The sequence below is a fragment of the Larus michahellis genome, chromosome 5 (assembly GCF_964199755.1).
Source record: "Larus michahellis chromosome 5, bLarMic1.1, whole genome shotgun sequence".
In the NCBI taxonomy this organism is placed as follows: Eukaryota; Metazoa; Chordata; class Aves; order Charadriiformes; family Laridae; genus Larus; species Larus michahellis.
This window is the reverse complement of record NC_133900.1, coordinates 65,122,938-65,141,349: the sequence shown is the minus strand read 5'-3', so window position 1 is coordinate 65,141,349 and position 18,412 is coordinate 65,122,938. Positions and strand designations below refer to the sequence as shown.

General features: G+C 42.3%; 1 protein-coding gene across 7 annotated transcripts in view; it reads left to right on the top strand.

Annotated features, from left to right (window-relative positions):
• PPARGC1A (PPARG coactivator 1 alpha) overlaps window positions 1-18,412 on the top strand; it is a 371,540-nt gene that overhangs the window by 303,536 nt on the left and 49,592 nt on the right. The window contains exons 1-3 of one of the 7 annotated variants that reach the window (XM_074587717.1): window positions 1,340-1,415; window positions 2,108-2,248; window positions 7,319-7,498. In XM_074587717.1, coding sequence (XP_074443818.1) covers window positions 2,201-2,248; window positions 7,319-7,498 — 228 coding nt within the window. In that variant the 5' untranslated portion in view covers window positions 1,340-1,415; window positions 2,108-2,200. Of the gene's footprint in view, window positions 1-1,339; window positions 1,416-1,925; window positions 2,249-3,168; window positions 3,263-5,727; window positions 5,763-6,829; window positions 6,938-7,318; window positions 7,499-13,529; window positions 13,680-18,412 lie in introns of those variants that run through there. The other 6 variants (XM_074587721.1, XM_074587716.1, XM_074587719.1 and 3 more) reach the window with 6 other exon arrangements.

Genomic DNA, 18,412 nt, shown 5'->3' with positions numbered 1-18,412 from the left:
AGAAAATAGAAACAACATGAGCAGGTCAAAATATCCAAAACAGCAATATGAAATGTTCCAGTGTAAATACATTTCTATAAAAGGTGTGAATGAAACTTCAAAAAAAAAAAAAAAAAACAGAAGATGGATTCGGCACAGTCAATGAACACAATTATAAGTAGGTATTGAAGGAGAATATTCCACCAACCATGGATCCACAGATAATAATTAATAAGAGCCGACTCCGCTCCAGGCAGGCAGGTGCCCGGCATTATTTCGCAGTTGACTGTTCGGTGGGTAGAGGTACTCACCTTTGCCCCAGATCTTAATAATTTACTGCAGTTTTATCATTAAATCAGCATATAATTGGGAAGGAAATGAGGTTTTTTGCGTCGTGAGAGCAAAGCAATACCGTTAATTTAATCATTTGTAGGAAAGGCTTTCTGTGGGCGTTCGGTATTTTGCTGTGGTTTTTTTTAATTAAGTAAAGTAAAAACAATGCCATTTTTGTCATCTGTGCTTGGTGAAAATATGACAGTGTGATGTGATTTGCAACTTAAACACAAGCTGGGAAAATACATTTTATCAGGACTGGCAATAATGAATTACAAGGGAACACAAATAAGCTAAGAATATATCTGAGACCTCCTACCATTTCTGAAGTTTCCAATGTCTGCGGGAAAAAGGCTATTTCAAGAATTGTACTTCTTTTTATTTATTTTTTCTCTCAGCAAAATCGCCACAGCCTTGTACAATAATTGAATTCATTTAGCCTTTAGAATACTCAAGTTTGCAAATAACAATGAAAATGAATATTTCATGACAGGGAGGATGATCAATTATAGTTTTGTGACTTTGACTGGTAGCCCAGCGCGACGGAGCCAGCGCTTACATTTCACGAGACTTTTTACGCCCAGCTAATTAAAAAACCTGCAACTTAAGACAGTAAGCAGGCAGGTGGGGATAGTTAAACAAGACCTTTATTTGGGGTATTTTCCCCACTGTGGGCAACGTTTTGCGGCTCAGTTTGGTACCTGGAGAGTGTTGGGTATGCAATGCAGAGGGGCATCATAAACCAGTTGCACCTGCAGCAGTGCCCCTTGTCTGGGAAAGGCTTCGAGAAGGAGACACTTCTGTTAACAGCATGTCTGTGTTTTCACATGCCAAGAGGCTTTTTTTTTTTAAAGTTTTATTTTCAATGAGAAAATGCTGGGTCCGGGTCAGAGGGGTTGGTGCGCGGTGTTTGTACAGAAATGCACCCTGAGGCAGCGGTGCTTATAGGAAAAAGCAGGCGGGGGGTCTGAGCAGTTATGGGCAGGACTTGTAATGAGCCTGGTTTCTAGGGGGAGTACACTGAGACAGAGCAGTGATTAAAGAGCAGCTGAGAAATACTGTAATCTAGCTGGGAGCAGGATCAGGCTCCCTCTTTGTAGCAGGTGAGATATCTGTATGAATGTTTTTTATAGATGCTTACTCCATTCCTGGGAAATGCTAGTGGGGGAAGGGGGGGCATTTTCCTGGTGCGTTTAGCGTGGAAAAACTAACCTGAGTTGCAATTATCAACGAGAAATGGTTAACCTAACAAACATACTTGGCGAGGTGCAAAATCCTCAAGCGGAAAAAAAATATGTTGGAAGGTGTTGTAACTTTTCCCGAACTCTGGGATAGCCTCTCCAAAGGAAACAGCGCTGGCGCTGCAAAGGTTAGGGCTCGGGCTATTCAGAGCACGCAGGCTGTGGCTCGGCTCGGAGTTACTTCACTTTTTCTTTATAATAAACACAGCTCTGTCTGTTGTTTGCTCGGGTGGGGGGCGAGGAAAGAAAGCGGGCAAGCCAAGAAATGGAAAAAAGATGGGGAGAGCCGGGAGCTGTTCCCCGGCAGGAGCGGAGTTTCGGGGGTGTGGCGTGGAAATCTGCTTTGAATCGCAGCGTGGTGCCGCGGCCGCCGAGGTCTGAGCGGGTTTTGCAAAGATTTACTTCACTTCAGGCTGGGTCTGCCCCTGGGTGACGTCACGGGCTGGAGCAGCGGCACCAGAAGGCTGGATGAGTGACAGCCCAGCCTACTTTTTAATAGCTTTGTCATGTGACGGGGAACAGTAGTAAGACAGGTGCCTTCGGTTCACTCTCAGAGAGGGTCTCGTTGCCTGCATGAGTGTCTGCTGCCTGCCTGCCTGCCTCTGGACCGTAGTTTGCCAGCTTTCCTGCCGTCGCTCCGCAGCTGGATGGCGTGGGACATGTGCAACCAGGACTCTGTATGGAGTGATCTGGAGGTGAGGGGCTGCGCGGCGGCGTGGGCGGCGCGTGGGGTGCAGGCGGTCGGCGGGGGACGGCGGGCTCGTCAGGGGACCGGCCGGCCGAGGCGGCATACTTTGCAAACAAGTCCGAATCTTATCTTAACTCCAGTAAGTTTGCTATTTTAAGGTTACGCTGCGATGCCTTGAGCAAATCAAAGCTGAGCTCCTGTCATCAGTATCTCCTGCAGTTGGAAACTATTTTCATGTGCCTCTGGCTCGCTTTCCTGTCATATGCAATATTTATGCTCTAAGATATTGATATGAATCGGTGTCTGAAGTCTTTCCAGTGGCGTTTAGTGGCCTGGTTGGAAAAATGCCATGTTTATTTAGAATAAGATTAACATTTCTTTTTCAAAAAAACCCAAAAAGAAGTTAAAATTAACCAACAGCTTTGTGTTTTAATCGCTTGTTTCACTGTGCTCTGTGGACGGTTTTGTTTTGTTTTGTTTTTTTTTCCTTGTTTATCAGCTGCAGAATTCAAACACGCACACAAGAATGAATACCCTGTTGTTTGGCTTTAGATGTTTTTAAAAGAGATTTCTGGAAGGAGACGTTTCCCTGCTTCTTGTGGTATTGGAATAATGACGCTGTAGCTAATGTCCCATCGAGCAGGGTTTGCAGTCAATCCGAGTAGTCCAACAAATGGTTAAATCCCACTGTACAGCAGAGACAACAGGATGAACCATGAGAATAGAGTTTATGCAGGACTGTGTGAACTGCTGCTGCTGCCGCTGCCGCCGCTGCTGCTTGTGTAAAAATAGATGGCAATACATCAAATCCACAGCTTCTGCTGGCTACAATTCATAAAGGGGGGGGGGGAAAGGCAAGCAGCTCCCTGGTAATCTCTGGAGTATAAAGTGAGGTTTGAGGATTTCTGCATGTTTGCATTCAGCAAAATGGAGCGTTACCTGAAAGTTCGGGCAACTTGCGAAGCGAGGCAAACTTTCTTTGGACCCCACGGAGAGGAATCCCAAATACAGACCTGCTCAAAGGAACTAACCCTCTGGCTGCAAGCTTGGAACAAGTGCTTAAAATGCTCCCCTCGGGCAACGGGGGAGGGAAAAACAGGTTACAGGCAATGCTTTTTAAATAAGATGTTCATGCCGTAGAGAGCTACCCATCTAAAGTAAAAACGTTACCGTGTTCTCCAGTATATTTTTCCTGTCTGGCGGAGCATGTGTGTGGATTCTCAAGTCTTTTGGTTGTGTTTTAAATATTTGCAGCGTACCATTGTATTCGCTGATTTCTGTTTGCATATTGTAATTGCTCTTATCTTGTTTTGATTTCTTGGTAAAGTGGAATAGATATGGATAATTCATATGTCCTGTAGCTATTATGAGTCAAGGCTGTAAGTGGATGACTTTCTGGCTCCGAAGTCCTAATTGTTTCTGAGTAGCTGGAGTATCCTGTGGGTTGTTGTCTGGCTTGTAGCATGGGTCTCAGCTGCCGTAGCTTCATTTTTCCATCATGTATTATTCCTAGTGCTGCTAGGAGCTGATTGAGGAACCAGCTTGTATGGAAATACTGAAGATTTATTTTAATCACTAGAGTTCTTGCAGTAATTTCAAGCTAGTAACAGAATAGATAATTTATGTCAATGACTTTTTCATAGTGCAGAGGGGAAAAAAAGAAGAAGAAAAAAAAAAGGGTTTGATCTTAATATTAATTGTGTGGTGGATGGATTAACTGTGGGTAGGATTTTACCAGTGTGCTCCTGCATTGCACTTCCTGTAGCAATACTGGCGTCTGCGTGCTGCTTTGGCTCAGGGGATCACCTTTACCGATCTAAAATACCGCAGGCGGCAGGTACTGGAGGCAGCTTTCATTTTTTGAATCATTAATGTTTGCTGTCAACTTAAAATGTATTATATTCGCACTCACATAATGACAGGACGGCGTGTTGCTTAATAAAGGCCTGCATCACTGTAGCTGATCAGCGTCCCCAGTGCTTCACAGCTTAATGAAGGTGATGTACAGTAAAGTTGCAAAGATTGATAGAGAGAATCCACGACACACGTTCTGTCAAGTCTCTCTTTCTTTCCTGAGTTCATCCCCTTAGCTGTTTGAAAAACTTGTTAAAAATAAAACACAGATTATATTTTCATTAATATAATTAATATGGCACAAGTCCAGTCTTCTTTTTTTTTTTAATTTACCTTCAAAGGCACAAAAACGTCCAAAATGTTAATGGAGAATTATACTTAATTATAATGATTCATTATTGTTAGTGCAGTTAAGCTAGTTTATTGTTTGCGCTTGAACTAAGAGAAAAAAAGTCTGTTGGCGTGAAATAACGCACAGTAATTAGCCTTTTGTGTTTAGTGACTGCTTCATCTTCCCAAATGTTACTATAAAATTAAGGCTATAGTTATGGAATAACTATCATATCAAATAACGATGGGAAAACGGTAGAATGTATGCTAGCAATGCAGGTGCACCTGTTACAGATGTATAGGCAAACAGTAAATATCAGCGTGTCAGATGAGGACAGTTTTAGGACTTGGAGTGTTAAATCTGGCATCGTCCAAAGGCCAAATATAAATTAATAACAGGAACACTTGCTACTAATGTGTCTCAGATTAGAAGCATAATGTCATATTCAGAAACATTGATTTTATTATCATGTCAACATTGGCAAGAGCATATATACTTCATTTCAGCAATTACATTTTTTTTAGGTGACATTGCAGTCACTATAGGCAAATGAAAGCTGTGATCAGCAGGATTATTTTTTTTTAATACCATTGTTTATATTGCTTCAGAAGCCCGCTGTAGGAACTTAAAAATGCAGATTACTAAGGGTAAACTTGTTTAAGTAGGTGGTTCACAGAGTGAAGCTATTTTTACAAACGAAAGCAGTAACAGATCAGCAGGATACTTTAGAAGTCTACGGCGTCAGTTATAAGCTACTGACCTCCACAACACAAACCTGAGAATGATGCTGAGGATCTACCTTTTCAGTCAAAAACTAGATTATCCTTTAATGAGATCAGAGACTTCGTCCAAGCACCAAAAAAGGTCATCTCTGCATTATAAGATTGCTGCTGGAAGGTTGTGTCTTGCACTAAAGAAGAGGGAACTCTCTAATTTTTTTCTTTTTCCTTTTTTTAAACTCCTGTGACCAAAATAATGATAAAAAAAATCGCGTGCGGTGAAAATTATTTAAGTGGGGTTTTGACTTCTTAAAGTTCTGCAGCCCCTGAAATAATAGGAAGAAAAGCAACTGCTATTTCAGAGCCTCATTTTGCAGCCTCTCAGCTCCCTTGCCCCTTGGCCTATTCCGTGATTATCTCGTAGCGTCCTGGTAGATGTAGAAGTTGTCTGGTAAATTATAGCTCGCGCCAGCTGCACCGAGTCCTTGTGCCAACAGACAAAATCTTTGCTCGTGGCTGCACTGCTGCATCCAGCCCGCGCGCTGCAGCCGCACCAAGATTCCCAGGGACAAAAACCTCAATGAAATGCACCTTCAGCAGCTCTCGCTTGCATTATTGTAAAAGGCGGTCCTTGCGAGAGTGACATAACCGGTATTGAGCAATTCACATCTGTGGACACTGTGTTAGTGCCCTACAGACATCCCTCTTCACAAAGTGGCACTTTCTGGGTTGATTTCAGTCCAAATAGAAGTTGGGAAATCATTCAAACCACCCAGTCAACTGACGGCAGTCGAGGAGGACATGCTGTTGGCCATCCATAACACAGCGCTAGAAATACTCAGGGTGGAAGCCCTTAGACTCAGCTGACTTTGAATGGCTTTTAACCATTCAGTGCCTGGTGCCTTTACAGCTTTACGTGTGTTTTGCAGTGTACCCATATCAACGTAGATGTTTGGAGATGAGTTACAAGGTTTGTGGTACAGTGCAGGAGGAATTGCTTCATCAAGCAGCATTGACGTATGGGACTCCGCTATTTGCCAAGCTGTTGCTACGTGTTTTCCATAATTAGGAAATGGTTTTGGTGGATACTCTTAACATTTCAATTGCCATGCTAAAGTGGATGTATGTTATTAACTTTTTCTTGCTCAGTAGGTCAGTCAATACTCTATCTAGCGTCATACTAGCATATAAAAGGACACTTATTCCGGATTTATTTGTATTTATCACTACTCTCTTCGTAAGTCATGGAGACAAGAACATTTTGCACTGCTGAAGAGGATCCGTGCAAACTAGACTTCATTTACTGCCTTAACCAAAATGTTTCACAGACCCTCTACATTAGCATTACGGAATCAGAGGCTGCCAGAGGAGGAAAACCCATTTGGTTCCCTCACTGCAGCCACTGTCTGGGGACACTTGAGAAGCTGACTGAGACAATATATGTGTTCACACCAAGCAGGTGAAAGGCTGCATGAACTAACTATGCTGTCACCCAAAGGTGAATACAGGGACATTTCAGAACGCACTTCAGTGGCCAGGACCCTGACATGTAACTGGGTGTCTGTGCTCTGTGCATCGGGGAAATGAGCACAGCAGCTTCGCTGACCTGTACTTTCTTATGCCCATATGGTAGCCACCATCATGACTGACCTCAAGGATTGCAGTGAGGATCTGTAGAAGCAAAAGTGTGACTGTCTCCAGCTTGAGCTAGCCTCCAGGGCTGAAGGCTGTAACAGGCTGTGCCTCTTTAACCTGAATGCATCAGGAAATGCGTGACAGACCTTGCCCAGAGGTATTCATCTGTAACTTCTACCTGCACTGGTTCATTCTGAAGCAGGAGAATAAGGCCATGCTTTGGCCTCTGCTGTTGGGTTTAATAAAGCTTTGAACACGATTGTTATCGTGTTCAAGAGTCTGGGGGAAGGAAAGTCGTTGCCCCTGGTCAGAGACAGAGATAGAGAAGGCAGCTTACGCCCTCCTGTTTCCCTTTTGCATGTCTGTACAGAGCTAACAATGATCTAATACTTAGTAGGGTTTTTTTTCCAGAAAACAGAGTCAATTCTAGTGACCCTGTGCCACAGCTTAATCGAGGCTTAATTCTTATCACATGATATTAAAGTTAATAGATTCCTGGTAATTAATGAAACTGTTTCTGTGTTGCTGTTTCCTGCAGTGTGCTGCTTTGGTTGGCGAAGACCAGCCTCTTTGCCCAGATCTCCCAGAACTTGACCTCTCCGAACTAGATGTGAACGACCTGGATGCGGACAGCTTTCTGGGGGGACTCAAGTGGTACAGCGACCAGTCAGAGATCATCTCCAATCAGTACAGCAATGAACCCGCCAATATATTTGAGGTAAGGCAAGGCAATGCAAACGCACGTTGCCAAGTTCTTGATTGCTTTTTTTCTTATTTTTTTTTTATCCTGGTGGACAACAGTTTTACTATTTTTCCCCTGTTCAGAGACAGCAAACGTGGTGATGTTTGTTATGGGTTCTGACTGGCGCCCTTAATCCTCATGATCAAAACCAGGCCTGCAATCTGGAGGAGGGGGGGAAAAGCCTTGAAAGGAATTAAATGGAACTTTTGATTCTTGAAAGGTAATGGCTAAAGAGTGCCTAGAGCACACTGCCCTGTGGCGTCACGGCGAGGAGTTGCACGGTTGTCAGCTACAAAGGAAAACAAAAGTCGAAATGTGTTTGTTGTCTTCCACTTGCATTCCCCAGCAAGAAGCAAAGTGCAGCACAGCAGCTAGCTGATGAGGAGCTGGAACAGTTATAGTAAAGATTTTTACCACTCAGAGGACTCCTGTGCAAGGCACTTGCACACAAATTGAGAGGTCCTTGTAGTTGACGTATAGGGGAGAAAAAGGGTGGATGTGAGTGCTCTCAGTAGCTCATGAAGCAGCACATCATTTGGGATGTTTCATCTCCTGGTGGAGAGCCATCTTAAAGTTGAAGGGTGGTAGGAGATTTAAATGTTTTCTTTACAATTCTGCCTTGAGGATCAGGGTGTACGAGAGGAAGGTTACAGTCTCTCTATCTCTGTCTCCAGCCTTCTTTCTTTTGTTGTGTAAAGCCTTCATGATTCTCTGCCTTGTGGTTATGGGGCAGCCGTGCCCTCCCTGAACCCTAACCTACTTCTCTCTTTGATGATAGGAGGTGCCATAGATTGTCCACTGGCTGGGAAATTGGACAATAAATTGATTAGCTGGCAGGAAGACCTTGTGCAGCAGCATGCTACAGGTGCTGCCTCTCACATGGCAGGTACCACAGCTCCAGGAAGTATGGCTGGCCCGCTGGCTTGGGGAAGCCCCGTATTATCACGGTGGAGTTTAAAGGCTGGAAAAGATTAACTGAAATAGTATAGTAAAATGCTTACCTAAGATGGCCTGAATGAAATTCTTCTTTTTTGTATACAGCTCTAAAACCACAGTGATCTCCCTGATGCAGGTGAAGTTACTCTGGATTTATACCAGTGTAACCGGTAGCTGAAACTGGTCCTCTCTATTCAATTTCTATCATTTACACCCAAGTAACTTGGAATTAATTTTATTCAAGTCAAAATGAAATTATCCCTGCAAAACCCTGTGCTTAGGCTCTTTTTTTTTTAATTAGTTGTATAATGTTCTGCACCTTGTTTTACAAAGTTTCCAAACCCCATCTTGTTCTTGAATTGCAGTTGTACCGCCTCAGGCAGGGTATGGTGTGTTAGCGGGTAGGTTTGGATGGTCTGTAGCAGGGAGGCAGGGGACACATTTGCAGCTGGCGTTGAGAGTGAGTGGCTTTGCTTTTCTTACAACCGAGGTGTATTTTTCCTCATTGATTGAAAGCCAAATGCAGAGGCATTTTCCTTTTAGAAGAATCAGTTGAAGATGCAGACTTTCAAAGTGTAAGTTCCAGATAAGTAATACAATTAAGCATCTACCAACTCTAAGCACACACATTGTTCCAGTTAAACCGGTGGAACTTCACCACAGGCTCGTTGCTTGCCCTGTGTGTAACTGCCTGTTGCACTGGTGGCCACAGCTGCCAAGTACATAATTGTCTCAGATAGATAGTGACGATTCCCCTACATGCCTTGTATAGGAATTGTCACCTCCTATATGAGACAATTCCTGTTCTGAAAATCAAAGCATGTTGCAAACAGATGAGCTCGTATGTAACCTTGTTGGAAGATGGTGATGCAAGGTACAGGTCATTGCATGTGACCTCTCATGGGCCCGTTCACATGCGCCTGAGGGTGAGCTGCCCCAGTGTGAAGAAATAGGTGGTATGCAACCGGGGAAATACATCTAGGCAGCAACTAATAGGTCAGAAATAATAGTTTGAAAATTAAATATGCTACTTCTTTCCTAACGGGCAAATTCTGTTGCCCTCTTTGGAAACGACTGGATTTCCCTGTGCTCACCGGCTTCTGTCACAGGCTGCATCTCTGTCACTGACAGCAGCATTTGGTCCATGCTTACCTGTAAGGACAAATTGTGCTCTTACAGTATTTTGCAGTGCTGCAGTGCAAAATTAGACTATTTTCAGCTTCATAGTGTGTTATATTTACATTTCTTGGTTGCTTGGCCTAGGAAGACAGGAATGAACCAGTTATTTTCTCCTCCCGTACATGAACCCTGTCCCCATACTCTATCGTGCAGCTGGATACCTTGCACGATTTCTTGCCTCTGCCACTCTGTAATGTGACAACTGGGGGTGCTCAAGAACAGAAGATGTCGTCTTCCTCCAGAGACTATCTCACATACTCTGCGAGGAACTATTTGTTTTAGCTGAGAGAATGGAAGTTTTGCGCAGTTTCCCATTGATCTGCATTGGCTTTTCTTTTCAAAGAAAATAACTTTTTTTTGTTACTTTGGTTTTTTTTTTTCTCTCATATCATCGTGGGAGTAGTTTCATCTAACTTAAGCTTCCAGATGAGGCCTAGTCATACCAAAATAGAAATACAGTCTGTTTGGGGTGGAAGGGAAAGAACCAGAACGGCAAACAAATGTTGGGAAGTACAAGAGCAGCGTTAATTGCACAAGCTGTATGGTGTTAATTACCAAACCTAACCTTGAATGAAGCCCACTGTCGTTTGAGGTACTACTGCAGTACATGTGGCATTGCCTAGGTGAGGGCCGGTGTTCAAAAGTCCTTTGGAAAGTTCCCAGATCTCTCAAGCTGGTGCACTTTTTTTTAAGAAAGACTTGTATTTCAGAAAGTGAATTTTCAGGTTTTCTGCAAATCATGTTCCTGGAAGCTTGCTTGAGCCAAGCCCCCACAAGCTTACACACTCCCAGAGACACTGGGTGTCTCATGGACTAGAAATTATTAATAGTTATGGTAGCAACCAGGAGCCAAGCGAGATAAAGGTCCAATTAGTCTAGATAGTATGTAACTGTTGAGTATAAATCCCTGCTCTCATCCGCTTAGGTGTGATGAGATACTGGCCTTCACCCTAGTATTAAAACAGGCCAGTATCTTGTACATACACCAAATTCATCACTGCATTATTCTACTCACATGCCCGTGTAACTGATACCACTAGTCCCAAATCAAGCCTGTACCGTCTGCCCCAGCGCAGAGACTCTTCTTATCAATGTGTGTACATATGCATAGTATGAACTAGTTGATCTCTTTTTTATTCACAGCTTGCTCACTTCTGTTTTTCTCATGGTTTTCTTTGCCCATTGTTCTGACTACTGGAAAGATAAAATGAAGGAGTTTTTGCCCCTCAGGGCACTGTCTATTGACACAAGTTCATGCAAGTAAATAGTTAACAAGTCACCCAAGACCAGTTATTTAGATGGTTCACTGCATCATTCACTTTCATTATTTGCTTTTGTGAAAAACTAGACTTTAAAAAATTGTATTTGTAAAAAAATTGATTTGGCTACTTTTAAAAAAGTCAGAATGATGAGGTTTTCATTCTCAAAGCCAATGCTATGTGAAAATGTGAACAACCATACAACTTAATGTAGCACGAGTCAGAAAGCTTTTTGTTTGCGAAAACTGTTGTCCCCTGAGGCTTCTTCAAATATACCATACCCTGTCATGTAAGATTAGTCATATTTAAAATTATTTATGACCCATGCCTAGCATTATGGAGAGAGAAGCTATCTACGGTGGCTATATCTCTTTGTTGGCATTGCTTACAAATAGCTCAACTGATGTTAAGAGAAAATGCAGCTCATAGATAGGCAATAACCTGTTACAATATAATGAACTTGTGTAAAATAGTAAAAATTTTTGTGTGGTATTCTCATACTTGGCAAAGCGCTTTTTTTAGTCTTTAAAAAGACTTCAGAAAAACCACATTGCTTTCCCTCCATCGATTTCAATTTTTTACAAAATTCTGTATCCTAGAGAGATGCTCAACGTATTTGATGACTTTATTTTTAATTGTTTTGCATAGGTGTAGCCCAGGTTACTTTTCAAGACTGTTCTATGTGCCATGTATTTGGAAAGCCTAAATAGGCCACTATGTTTTATTGTAGGCTGCCAAAAAATGCTGTATTACAAGCAATGAGACTGTGGGGAGAGAAAGAGCTGTACAATGAAATGCATACCATCCTGCCCCTGGCAGCAGGGAAATTCATGGAGATAAATGATTTCTTATTTATTTGGAAGGGTTTGCATCAAGAAGATGATGAGGGTAGAGAGGAGCCTTAAACATCACCAGGGTAATTTGCATTGGTTCAGATATAAACTCCCTCATGTTCTGTGGTGCTGCCAGTCTCTTTCACTATGTCAGGTTATTCATTCAAGGTTTGCAGCCAGATTGATTAATGAATTACCAGATCTTGCGTAAAATGACTTGGCCTGACTTTTAAACAACCACCAATGTTTTCTTTGCCAGTCTTGTGACTGGTGTTAATGGGTTTCCAGAGAGCAGAGCCTATGTAGACTTTCAGTACTGGCCTCCACTAGCATTTTTTCCACTTTTTAATTTTCTCCAAAACTAGTAGCCCAGGGCAGGCAGTTCAAGGAGATATAATCTCAGGGAAAAAAAGACATAGTAGTCAAATCCTTGATGGCTGATGCCCTTCAGTGCCAAATCAGCATGATTTATCATAGCCATCTATTCAGCACAACAGAGGCTGGAGGTGAGCTGCATGGTGTACCTCACACGATATGCATAACTAGAGCTCTGAACTTTGAAGGAAAGCCTCAGAGCTATTTGCAAAGTGCTGGTGCTTAGTGAATACTAAATTACATTTAGGAAATAGTCTACTGCTACCAGTTATACTTCATTTTTATTCTTGACACAGACACCTAAATCAGAGAACAGTAACATTTCAGAGATTATGGTAGCAGTTTGGGTATGTTCCAACACTATAATAGGATCAGAATTTTAAGGCCTTTTTTATTATTACCAATAGTCACTTAGTTTCTACTGCAGCGTACTTTGTAGGGAATTACAGCTTTTACTAAAAAGATTAAAATGCTATTATGCAAATGATTGCAGTATGTTATTATGTTTACAAATTAACATCCATGGCTCAACACACAAATTAACTAACTATTCCATCTATATTATTAAGGATTTAATAAAGTAACTGTTGATAAAAATGAGGAGCTTGGAACAGTTAATAGGAACTGATTGTGATTTAACATAGAACTTAAACATTGTGTTTAATGTTCTAGATGGTATAATGGCAGAATAAAGCTTATCAAAGTGCTTGGAAGAACTGAGATTGTGTGAACGGTATAGCAGCATGTCTGAGGCCTCAGAAAGCGCAAACTAAATAGCTCTGGGCAGTAACATAGAGCAGGCAACATATCGGTGAATCTGAAAGTAGCACAGGACCATCTCGTATCAACATGGAGTTTCCTGCTCTAAGAAGTAGTTTTTTTGAAATTCAGATTCATTCACATTGAATATTTTACATGATAAGCACACGTAGGGTACTTGGGAACTTATGTCCCTCTAAAATGCATCCTGTAATGAAATGCTTCTATGGCAAATGGGATTTCACTGCTGAGAGTATTGCTGTATGGCAAAAAAAGGGAAGGCTGAGTTCAGGCTGAGATGACTTTACAAACAGCGCTGCAAATTGCTATTCCTAGCAGTTCATAAGAGATCATAAAAGCAAACAGATAAGAGCTACTGAGGTCCTAGAGAAATGAATGTACAGTATGTGGTTACGGGATAGATTTAGTAGGGAAACAGACAACATTGTAGGTTTAATACAACAATAAACATAAAAGGCAAAAGATGCAGATTTGGGATAGGAAACTTTATAAGAACAATAAAAGGTAACAATGTATCATAAAAACCACTTGTGAGACTAGGAGAAAGACCCTCAATTCCAGGGGAAGAAAATAGCCGAGGCTGGGTGAAAGTGCCAGAGTTTTTATATTCCTAATGGAGCAATGTCATGTTTCTTGCGCGTTCAGATGCATTACCTGTTCCGATGTCTCCGGCCTGACTCAGGATTCTGCATCTACTAAATAGGAGTCCAGCACAATAACATTACATCTATGGGGATGATGTATGCAAACCATAATCTGTGACTACCTATGCTGACATTTAAAAAGGCTCAAGCAGTAAGTGGAGTTTATTTTACTCAAACCAGCTGCTATGTAATTGGGAAGAGTTTATGCAAATGCTCTGTATGTAGTGTTAACAAGGTGTGCTGCTGCTCCCTTTTCTTTCTCGCTTGGACAAACTACAAACTGTCTAAATATTTTAATACAAGAACCTTGCACATCGCTTGAAACCTTCAGGCGGGAAAGAAGTCCCAAATGAGCAAAATACAATTGCTTTGAGAGCTTATTGTTTGATGTATGAGGCCACCAAGACCATTCCCCAGGTGCGCGATCAAGAAAATGCAACTGATCCCCTTCGCAGTCCCATTAAGGAGATATTTCACCTGGAGCAGCCGTGGCTTGAGATACTCGCCGTGTCTCTGCTCAGCTGAGCACCTGTCCTTTTTGCAAGAGGGAAGACTAACACTCACCAGAGCAGTAGTAAGCTAATTAGGTCATTAGATGAATGTCTTGGCCCGTGTTAAAACCAGCCCTTGAGGACACCGTGTTACACTGTGTTCCCACTGGCTACGGATCTAAATACAAACTGGTGTCAGCTGCCATAACAGACAAAAATGTAATAGCCTCCTTTCACAGAGGTCATCGTAAATCCACTTTGGTCACAGTCACACTCCACATCTGTTTTAGTGAGATGCAGCTTCTTAAGGTGGCATTTGGACTTCATAAGCACGCAAACAACCGAGCTATAAATTGCTACTGCTGGAGTTATTTTGAATAAGTGTATACTGTTTCATATTTATAATGGTGAGGCTTCATAATATTCGCAGTGAATATATAACACAGATCAGTTCAACAAGCATGAAATTGTATGTTGTCAACTTGTCACATAAATAGAGCCATATTCTAGCTTACGATAATGTTGAACTAAATATTTTCTCCCTAGAACTGCAGAGAGGGTCGCAAAAAAGTGGGCCAGTGGCTCTGTCTTTTGTTAGAAAAACACTCCCAGAGTCATTGCTAGTGGGAAGTAAATATTTCTGATAAGATTTTTCTGTTTTTTTTCTTACCACTCTGCTTAACAACAGCAACAGAAAGTTTGGCTTTCTTAGACAAATGCTAATTGGCTAAACTGTTAAATTTATGTCCCTTAATGGTTTTATTTCTAGTGTAACCTCTTTTCTTTTTTTTTTATTGTTGCTATTTTTGCACTGCGCATCATTGCTAATTGCTACTAAACGCTCCATCTTAACCCTGGCATGCTCTTCCCCTGCTGCCCCATCCCACTTAACATTAACTCAGGCCCATGCCATTACAGGAGGATAAAATCATAGCGAAGCTTAATTTAGGAAATTTTTTTTCCTTGGTGCTGCTAACCTATTGTGCATGTGTAGGTCAGGAGGAGGAAATTGCACGGAGCAAATCTGTTGCAGGGATAAAGTTTTGGTATTGAATCATGTTGAACTATTTTTTCCCCCCAAGCAGAAAAAAATACAAGGATGTGTGTCTGTGAAAACTTATCCACTTGTAGCTCTTACTATATTACAGTGGCTAATACTCAGATGCACCAGAAATTTTCAGCCTTTCTGGAAGAGTGGCCCCTGCCAGCTTTTTGGGTCTTTTTTTCTCCGGCGCTTGGTTTTTATTTCAATAGCTTTATGCAGGTGTGCAGGGGATCCTAGTGCCTATGTTTGCAAGTGCCAGACTGCAGCACCGGCACGCACGGGCGTCTGACTGCGTGCATGCACGCTCAGCCCTGCCGACTAGTTTTAGGTCTCAATGGAAGCCAGCACCTTTGCAATGCATAGTTGGTGGCTTTGGCTGAGTTTTCCATTCTGACACAATGGGGCAACAGCCCTGCTTTGTAATGATCGAGAAATTAATTAGTACTTTGTGGCAGTGATGAGTCTGAAGGGCCGTGATTGGAGTTTGCTTTTTACCACATGCAGTAATCACTGGGTTTTGTTTATGAAAGCACAAAACCAACACCTATTTTGGTGTTGTCATGAAGCCCGAGCGGTGTGATGCACTGGAATAATACTTCCATTTCCTCACACACATCTGTGCGCTTGTGTTTTACTGTGAGTAACACAATGGGGTGCTGGTCCATAATGGGTACTTCTAATCACTAAGATGATAATTGGAAGAACGGAGTATTTTCTGTGAGGAGCCACAGTGGAAGCCTTGGGCAAGTGTTGTTGACTTGTTGATTTATGACAGCTTTGAGTTGCCTGAACTGCCCACAGCTATCTAGCTCATCGCATGAAGTTCAGAAGGATCAGCCCTTCCAAGCACGTTACAAGGTTAGAGGTGCAGAGAGAATTTCCTATACCTCTACACTTCTGTGTGCTGCCACATCTGCTCCTTGAGGGCTCAGCGGTATTAAATCTTTGTGGGGGTTTGGAGGGGCAGTCCATCAAGTGGTCTGATGGACTGCACATCTCTCCTACAGGAGATACTCTTGCCTGAAAATAAAGAAAATGGGTGGAAAACTTGTTTCTCACACAGGAGATTACTTGCAAGGGGGTGGTGATAACAGTTATCTGGAGGATTGGTTTGGTCAGAGGAACGTTCTGTGTCCGTGGGAGCTGCTAGAAGAAACAATGGGAGGTTTCTCCTGGAATGGTGGTTTCTCCTGAAAGGAACTCAAAAGTTGTTTCTGAAAGTACTCCTAAACCTTTGTGAAAAAAACTACTGTTATTCTCCCAAGTTGCTGTTTAAGCAGTGACATAATGATTCAGGAACTGCATGGGAGAGCGCAGTTATGGAAGTAAGACTTCCCACTGGGATTTTGACTTGGGGCTTGCATGTTTTCACGGAGCAGTCAGTGACCCTAAGTGAAAAGAAGTTATGATGACAGTTTTTAAAGTCTTCTGGTATCCAGGATTTTTAATTTTTTTAAAATATGCATCAGTTGAGTAGCTGCATCTAGTTTTAATATGCTCCACTCTGCCAGGCTCTGTGGGTTGAGACTGAATGAAGAGGACCTTGTGTCTATTGTCTCCACCTCAGGAGGGCTTGTTCATGAGGTGTGGGCAGCCAGGTAGTGCAGGTGACAAAGTGGCCGATAAAGGGTGAATAACGAACTTGGAGCAGGGGAGGGCTTTGCAGGATCACAGAATGGTTGAAGTGGGAAGGGACCTCAGGAGGTCATTGGTGCAACTTCACCTGCTCAGGCAGGGCCACCTAGAGCAGGAAGTTGAGGAATTATTTCTGTGTTCCTTTGCTGCTGCTTATTCCCCCTTAAAATGACACTTTATTAGGACTGGTAATGAGTTCCTGATCCCATTTGGAGAATCTTACACTTTAGTCTTAAACAACTATGGGATCTCTAGGAGGCATGTCTGTATTTAGCAAGAAGCCCATCATGGCCAAATCCTAGTTTTCAGAGGAAGGGAGGTGTCAGTCAAGAGTGTTCTCAGTCTGGCCTCAGTTTTCACATCAAATTTTCTTATAAGGAAACCTACTTCTTGGGCTAGTCCTAGCTTCCACAGGTCCTTAGCGTGTCCATTTTGACAGGCTTGTTGTAAGACTAGTGGAATCTTAAAATTGTCAGGTAAAAAAGGATGCGTATGCAATTTTTTTTTAATACACAAAAACCGTAAGTGCATGCTTATTGACATGTGATTGGATGTGCCCTGTAAGGCATTTGACCCTCCAGGCATGCATAAAAGGAGCAATAGGCTTCTATTTCTACCTATCTGGGGCAATCTTATGCATTTTTGAAATTCTTCTGGTTTTGTGTTTGCTTTACTTTTCCCCCCCCACCAGGAGTGGTGTGTATTTTCTTGGCTGTATTGACTATCCTTAAAAGCCCAACAAGCACTCTTCACACTAGTATGAAGATATCAGGCAAAACATTACCAATTGTCACCTCAATTGCATCTGGAGAAAAGCCAGAAAAACTTCTGGGGTTTTTTTCTAAGGCAGAAGAAAATATCGCACGGTCCTTAACACTACAGAGACATTCATCCATTTCCAGTGAAAGGGTGTCAAACTGCTTCTGCTTGTACGTGATGGGAGTGTTGCCATCTCTTGTCGTTTTCTTTGCTGTTGATCCCACTCTTGTATAGGAAGGGTCAGGTCAAATGCCTCTCTGGAGACCAAGTCTCCCATTTGCAGCAGGAAATCTCTCGGGTGGAGAGGATAACGTTACAAAACAGAGGCTAACATTACAAAACAGCTCTGCTGCCTCTGGCACAGTCTAGAGCATCACAGACCAATAACTCCTATCATGTCACTCTTGCAGCACCTTATTATCTGTTTTTCTGTAAATCCGATCCGAGACTGTCATTACCAGTTTCAGGTAGGTGAACACCATCTGGGTGAAATAACCATGTGCCAGTGATGGGCTGGAGGGGGCTCTTGTTAGTTAATCATCCCTACCTTCCTTTTGATGAGTTAATTTGTCTGTTGAGCCATGGAGGAGCCCCCAAGAGCTCCCAGGAGCCCCTTGTTAAAATTCTGCCAAAATGAGAAGATAGGGATGATTTCACTCTTTTTGCTGGAGCCCGTGCTATCTATGATATTGCTAAATCATCCATAAGGCATAACTTTCTATGCAATCTTTTCGTTACAGTTCTGGCGGCACATTACTTCTTTGTGCATTTGCCTTTTAAACATTGTCACTGGATACCTAACCCTCCTGAAAATCTCATCCCATGAATTAAGGTTAATTGCAGTACGTTCATGTGGCCTCTTAGTACCTGGCATACCAGGCCATAGTCTTTTTATTTTTTAATTTTTTTTTTTCCAGTTACTGAACACATCTTTCTTTACTTGTCTCATGGTAA